The sequence below is a fragment of the Pteropus vampyrus genome, unplaced genomic scaffold, assembly GCF_000151845.1.
Source record: "Pteropus vampyrus isolate Shadow unplaced genomic scaffold, Pvam_2.0 Scaffold35, whole genome shotgun sequence".
NCBI classification, from domain to species: Eukaryota; Metazoa; Chordata; class Mammalia; order Chiroptera; family Pteropodidae; genus Pteropus; species Pteropus vampyrus.
The window spans coordinates 5,852,875-5,860,302 of record NW_011888816.1 but is presented as its reverse complement, the minus strand read 5'-3'; the positions used below and the strand labels follow the sequence as shown (position 1 = coordinate 5,860,302).

Sequence of the window (7,428 nt, the reverse complement as noted above, 5' to 3'; positions counted from 1 at the left end):
CGCATCACTCTTCACGTGAAGCCAAAGGTGCATCAACTAGAAGGATCCGGGCACCGGCACAACTGCTTGCCTCCCCCGGCCACCGTAACGTCGTCTCTCCCGCGCAGAAGGGCGCGGAGCAGCTTCCGCCCCCCACCTCCAGGAGGACGGCCTCCCTGCTCCCCGCACCCGCTTCCTGATCTTCAGCATCTCTCCCGAAAACCGGCTCAGCTTCGTTCTCACCCGCCGCCGCCTCCTCCTCCTCACGCCCCGCCGTGCTCTCGCCCTTGGCCTTCTGGCCGCGCCGTTTGCGTCCCCGTGGCTTTCTACCAGTTGAGCGCTTCGGACCCATCTTGCTTGGGAAAGACTCGCTTCGCGAGTGACGCACTAGGATTTAGGAAGCGTGGGGAACACCCCCAGGCGGGGAGAGGCATGACCACGCCCCTCCTTTGTGGCCCAAGACCACACCCCCAGATGAAGCTTCGTCCCGGCCTAAATGACCAATGCAAACTGCAGAAAGCAGGAAGGTGCAAGACAGATTTCTTTCTACTTCCGGTGCGTTGCTTCCTCGCGTTTCCGGAAACTTGAGGGGCGTTGATATCGCGAGAAGCGGGAAAGGGCGCAGGGTTTGAAACATGGCGGACGACGTGGACCAGGTGAGTATCTTCTATGGAGCTAGCTCCAGGGCGGCTTCCCCACAATCCCGCCCTGTCCCTGTTAGGTTTTGCGTACCAGGTTAGCTCTCTCCAAGTTCACGAGAAGATGATCTGTCATGCTGCCTCTTTCTGGGTCGTCACAGCTTTGAATTTTGCCTCAGGCCCTCAGATATTTTCTGTTTTAAGTCCGCTGGAAAACTAATTTCTCCCGCTCATTTCCTTTCTGTTGAATCCCCTTTATCCGTAGAATGGGAATAATTATCCTTGCCTGCCTCACGGAGCTGTTGGGATTCTGGTAGCGCGAACGTAAAGTTAAGGAGTTATTATCATTACTGAGCGCAACAATTATTGTTCTTCTAACAAATACGTAGTAGACATCAACTTATATGGTTAGACACCGTTCTAAGTACCAGGGGCACCGCATGGACATAAGTGATCCTTGTCCCCACTTGGAGCTTATATTGTGGGTGAAGACGGATAAATAAATATGTGTGTTATGTAAGAATTTTGACGTGGTATGAAGGAAACAAGCAATGAACTAGTATACAGAATAACTAATGGTCCTGCATGCTTTCTCACCTGGTCTTCCTTCTCAAAATGCTTTTCCTCATAATGTTGTGGATCCGCTCACAACTTTTCAGCTTTCTGCTGAAATCTCACCTCAAAGAGGTCTTCTCTAGCCATCTACATAACATAGCACTCTCCAGTTTGTTGTATTTTTCTTCATAGGGTATTATTTGTTCATATTAAGTATATGCTTCTTTGTTTAGTGTCCGTCTGTCTCCCTCTACTAAAATGTGAATTGCTTAAGAGCAGTTTTGTTCACTAATCTGTCCCCAGGGATTTAGAACAGTGCTGGAAACAACACATATTTATTGAGTGAATGAATTGCATGATGGGGGGGGCTTTTTGAAAAGGTAATATTTAAGCTAAAAGATGAAAAGGGTAGACAGGGGGCATCCCAGATCGAGGCTAAAGGAGCAGTAGGCCTCTGTCATGTGTATATTCCTATAGCATTATAATTGTTTTTATACTTCTTCCAAATAGAGTGAACTCTATGAGGGCAGGGACTGACTTCTGTACATTGATATCTAGTTGATGGTTAGCTGGTCTTTAACACCTGTTGAACTGAGGATAGGGACCAATTGAGGTCAGGATTCCCCCCCCCCCCCCCCCGCCCCGCCCAACTTTCATCTAGCCTTTTAAGGTGGTAGGGCGGATAATGTTAAGTCACTTTCCTCCACTGGCTTCATGTACTCACCGAAGAAGGTCTCCCTGAATAATCTTAACTTTCCAGGCTTTAACCATGCATTCCATATGGATGACCCCAAGTCATCCTGACCTTCATCTCTCTGAGACCTATGTTTCCAGTTCTTTAATAGTAATAACGACAACCGTTATAAGTACTTTCTGTTTGCCAGGTACTATTTTAAATATATTAATGAAGTGCATTATTTAATTTAATCCTCACAAGAATCATGAAGGGACAATTGTGGCTTCCTCATTTTACAGACAAGGAGACTGAGAATTAGAGATGGCACAATATTTAATCTCAGTTCATAAGTGTCAGAGTCAGGAGTTGAACCCACACTGCCTGACTCCAAAGCCAGTGTGTTCAGCAGTATTCTATACTGCCTGCTGAATTTATTCATCTTACTGCCCAGTTTGCACTAATGAACTCAACCTGTTCTGTACTGAACTCCTAATCTTCCCTTAAACCTGTGTCTCTGCTTAGCATTCTGTCTGCCTTGTGTGTAGTATTCATTAGGTGAGTGTTTTTCAAATTGCCAAATGATATTTGAGATCAGGCTAAATCCCTAAGAGTCACTCCCTATACTCTGAGTCAGGCAGTTTGGATTTTGAGGGAACAAAGTACGGTCATGATTATTTTGCTGTATAACTCCTTTCTGTTGCATATGTTTCAGCCCTCATGTGCTAGGTACTGTTCTAAGCCTTCATGCATGTCATTTAAAACTCACAAGAACAATATTAGATAGACACTGTTTAACATCCACATTTTACAAATTAGGAGACTAAGGAAGGCATAGCGGGGTTAAGTTATTTGCCCACAGTCATGTAGCGTAGCAATGATTTAAACACTACACTCTCTCTCTAGTACTACATTACTTAGCCTGTTTCTTTTATCAGCAACAAACTACCAACACCGTAGAAGAGCCCTTGGATCTCATCAGGCTCAGCCTGGATGAGCGAATTTATGTGAAAATGAGAAATGACAGAGAGCTTCGAGGTAGATTACATGTAAGTAAATTTATTAAATTACCTTGATAGCAGGCTATTTCCTTGTCTTCCTTGCCCACCCCCAACCCCTTAAAATGTAAAAACTGTCCACTGTGGAAGAGTATTTTGAATGTAGAGGAGAAGAAGGTGGAACTTACCCATATTTCTATAAGACAAACACAACTGTGTTTTATTCATATTTTAAACATTTTTTTCTTAACAGAAATGGTGTGTTTCCATTTATTGCAAATAACGTTTATTTGTTGTCCTTTCTTATTTAAATATTTTTTAAATTAATGACTGCATAGATTTGTGTTTTCTTGTGAAAAAATTAAACAGCATAGAAATACATAGAGTAAAAGGTAAAATCCCATTTCTTCCTATTGGTAACCACTGTTAAAAATTGTGTGCATATATTTGCATTGTATATATACACCATCACTAAGAAAAATAAATAGGATTTTGCTATACGTATTTTTGAGACCTTTCAGTTAATCTTGGAAATCATTGATGATGAGTGCATAAAAATCTCTTTTATTCTTTTTAATGACTACATAGAGTTCTGTCTGTGGTACTAGTGATATTTAGATTATTTTTCATTTCTTGCTGCTATCTATAATGATGCAGTAAGCATTTTAATACATATTTCTTTGTGTATATCTGTGAATATTTCTATAGGATTGGTCTCTTGAAGTGGTCCCATTTATTCATAGAGTTACTGAAGGTTTTGCCTCTTCTTGATAAACATGTTAGTTTCCAGAATGTGTTTTATTATTGCCGTTCCACCCTAAAGTGATTAAAAATAGCTAAAGTTTATTGAGCATCAATTATATGTTAGGTTTTATTTTGTATGTAATATATATCTCACTTAATATTTATAGCAAGCCTATGAAGGTAGATAATAAATATCTCCGGTTTGCAGTTGAAGAAGCTCAGGCTCAGAAATATGAAGTTGCTTGTGTAAGGTGACACAGCCAGTAAAGTGAGGGCCAAAATATGAACCTAGGCAGTCTGACTTCGGCCTTACTCCCATAAAACCTAAAGATAAAGGAACTGCTATAAAGAACCTGCTATTCTTGGGTAGGAAATATACAGCTAGCCTTAAGGGAAGAACCCCAGGAAATAGCACAGTGGCAACTTTACAGAGAGTAGCAGAATTGAGCTTAAGCAGATGGGCTAGCGGTACATGGAGAGACACCCTGGGATAGACATGTTGCCTTAGCTCTTGGAGTCTTTTTCAGTTCCCTGTGTATGTTCAGTTGCCTCTGTAATGAATGATTTCTAACCTTTTGTTTGTTCGCGTTCTGGCCCTGACCTATAGATTTTTGCTCTTGTTAGTGTGCTCTGCCTAGCAGTTGTCCACATGGCTGATTGGCTACTTTTATTTTGATGTGAACAAGGTCCCCGAAGGTTCACCTTATAGTAAAGTGCATGAGCTTTGGAGCTTAGATTGAGGACATCCCTTAATATCTGGATTGCATCATTTATTGATTGAGCCCACAAGTGTCAGACAGTTCTGGCTAGGTTATAACTGGGCAAGGTGTTGCTCTACTTTGTGATGTTTAGTTTAGGACAGGGAGGATTGAATAATAGTGTCTCATGCCTTTAGGAGACTGCAGTGCCATCTTTGCAATCAAATAATTTTTTCTCCTTTACTGTATCTTTCCTATCATACTGTTAAAGATGGGATTAAAAGAAGTCTACTAAAAAGTGATTAACTTGTTTTTCATAATTAATATAAATGATGTAACTGCCTTGGATAGCAAGTAGGGTGAACATTTTAATTTCAGGTTATTTTGAGTAAATTTTATCTTTGGCTCTTTAAACAGTTGTATTTTATCAGGTCAGTTATCATCGGAAATGATTTGCGAAGGATTGTTTTTTATTTGAGTGTAAAAGTTTGTGATGTAAGTATTGTGTGTCACTTGTAATTGAGCCATTTGCATATTGTAAGTAGTGTTCATTGTTTCTTAATTTATTACATTTCGTGGTTCCTCATCCTCTCACTACAGGCTTATGATCAACATTTAAATATGATACTGGGAGACGTGGAAGAAACTGTGACTACTATAGAAATTGATGAAGAAACATATGAAGAGATATACAAAGTAAGTTGTGCAATTCTACACATAGCTTTTAAAATGTCGATTGTTCTTAACATCCAGCAGCTTAACACTTAACTTACGGAAGCCTGTCATGATTTGACACCTACTCATGGACTCAGTGGAGTGTAGTAATTAAAAGCAGTCTTTGGGATCAGACAGACCTGGATTGGCCACTTCCTACTTGGGGTATGTTGGGTAAGGGAATTAACTTTGCAGACTTAATTTCCTCACTGGTAAGCAGGAACACTACCACTTACCTCATAGCATTGCCAAGATTCAATGAGATATAAGTGTAAGATGCCTGTGTGTGCTAATATACAACAGTAATACTGGACAATATTCTTTTGTTTGATGTGAATTTGATCTATCAATAATTAATAGAAACAAACAAAAATTTAAAAAATAACTCATTAAAAATACTAAACTATTGTATTAACATAAGTAACATTTTTATGAATAATAACTATATTTTCTAAAACAATATTTAGTGAGAAGTGTCTTTGTTTCACATTTTTGCAAATCTCTTTATTGTTTGGCTTAATTAATGACATCTACCTTCTCACATCTTTTTTTCTGCACTTAATCTGTCTTAACAGATCTAGATTCAAATCCTGACTGCTGGTGATTAGTTATGTGACTTGGAGTAAATTATAGAAACTTTCTAAGCCTCGGGGACCTCTGTAAAATGCCAATACCTGTGATTGCCTGCCAGAATTATAATAGAACGCACTGAATTTGGTGCATGTAAAGCTGGTAGCATGTGGTAATTGTTGGCCATTAAGATAAATCTGTAGTTCCAGTTTCTTTTCTGTGCTTCACTCTCATTTCTAACATTCTTATTGAAAATTATTCCACTTTGGACGTTATCTCCAACTCATATCTAAAACTAAACTCCTGATGTTCTTTACCTTCAAAAATTTCCTGTTTATGTTCATGATTTTCTCAGTTATTTAGACCATAAATCTAATTTTCTTGGACTTCTCCCTTTCATTCACACTGATCAGTAACTAATTCAATTGATTCTTCATTCATGTTGATTTACATGTCATTGCTTTTCTTTTTTATTGCCATGATCCTCGCTTAGGCACTTTTCTTCCTATTCACCTCCATTCCGTCTTGTGCATGACTGACTGCCAAAGTGAATGTTTTCAAACACTGCTTTTCATTTGTCACAGTCATGCTAAGACACTTTTAAGGCTTTCTATAGCCTATAGAGCAAAGCACAAGTTCAGGCTAGGTTAAGACTCTCTGTAGTGTGGTGGTAATTTTCCAGTCTCCTCTCTGATGACTCCTCTAGCCAAGTTGGTCCACTTACTGTCTTCAGATTGTGCCCTCTATAGTCCTGCTTCTTTGTTTTTTCCCAGAATATTTCTCCTAGCTGGAATGTTCTCCCTTATCTCTTTTCTACAAGGACAGTTTCAAGAACCAGCTCAGCCCTACCTGTTCTGTGACACTTCGACCATCTCGACCTTCTTTCCTCCTTTGGTCATTTCCTTTTTTGGTTGGATCTTCTATCCCTTGGCACTCTGAGCTGACACTGATCTTATTCACTTTTTCATTATGTTCCTTTTTATCTTATAAATTACGTGATGGCAGAGACCAGGACATTATTTATTTTGTTCCCCACCTTGTTAGCTATATGTAGATGCTCAGTTTGTTAGAGGAGTATGGGGTAGGGGAGGGAGTAGAGATAATGAAGTATAGTCTTGTTAGAGAGGCAAGGTACATACTGTTTTAAAATTAACTAGGATGTGGAAATAGCATGAATGGATGGAATGTCACAGTTTCCTAAGAATTCATTTTAATCCAGTTTCAACTTCTGGTATATAACTTGCTAACCAGTTTTATTAGGCTGTTAACATTTTGCCTTTTTATCGATTTTTTTTTTTTTCGAGCATGTTAGGTCTTTTTTCCAAGAGTTGACAATGTTGTGGTTTGTAACAGTAAGTCGCTTAACCTTTCTCTATATCTGCTTCCTTGAATGAAAACATGAGAGGACTGACAGCTGAGTCCATTCAGATGTAAAAATCTCTAGTACTGAGTTCTGTACTAAATAATGTTTAGGGAAAAACAAATTTAATTTGGAGGGAATACCTTGTCACAACAAAAAATAAATAGAAGTAGAAAATATTTATATATCCAGGAAGGGCGGGGGGATGGTTGTTAATATGTGTCGAATAACTTCTGTGTGCCAAAGACTTGAGTGTTTTATCACATTTAATCAACTAACATTGAGGTCAGTGGCATTCCCATTTTCTAGCTGAGGAAATCAAGTTCAGCTAGAAAGAGATATAGTAGGGATTTCAAACCCAGGCCTAACTGGCTTCAACACCTGCAAGGTTCTTTTCTCTATCAGGGCCTGTGGCTCAGAGTAATTGATGATGGATTTGGTGGACAGTGAAATCTTGAAGTTAGCAGAATAGCAGTAAGTTCTTCTGGATAGCTTAGCA

General features: G+C 39.4%; 2 protein-coding genes across 4 annotated transcripts in view; one reads left to right on the top strand and one right to left on the bottom strand.

Annotated features, from left to right (window-relative positions):
- XPC (XPC complex subunit, DNA damage recognition and repair factor) overlaps positions 1–410 on the bottom strand; it is a 32,676-nt gene extending 32,266 nt beyond the window's left edge. Inside the window, exon 1 of the mRNA XM_011357418.2 lies at positions 223–410. Within this exon, the coding sequence (XP_011355720.1) occupies positions 223–331 (109 nt within the window). The 5' untranslated portion in view covers positions 332–410. The remainder of the gene's footprint in view (positions 1–222) is intronic.
- The window catches only part of LSM3 (LSM3 homolog, U6 small nuclear RNA and mRNA degradation associated), a 17,201-nt gene that overhangs the window by 2,095 nt on the left and 7,678 nt on the right, over positions 1–7,428 (top strand). The window contains exons 1-3 of one of the 3 annotated variants that reach the window (XM_023529081.1): positions 492–635; positions 2,784–2,894; positions 4,886–4,981. In XM_023529081.1, the coding sequence (XP_023384849.1) occupies positions 615–635; positions 2,784–2,894; positions 4,886–4,981 (228 nt within the window). In that variant the 5' untranslated portion in view covers positions 492–614. Of the gene's footprint in view, positions 1–491; positions 636–2,783; positions 2,895–4,885; positions 4,982–7,428 lie in introns of those variants that run through there. The other 2 variants (XM_011357422.2, XM_011357423.2) reach the window with 2 other exon arrangements.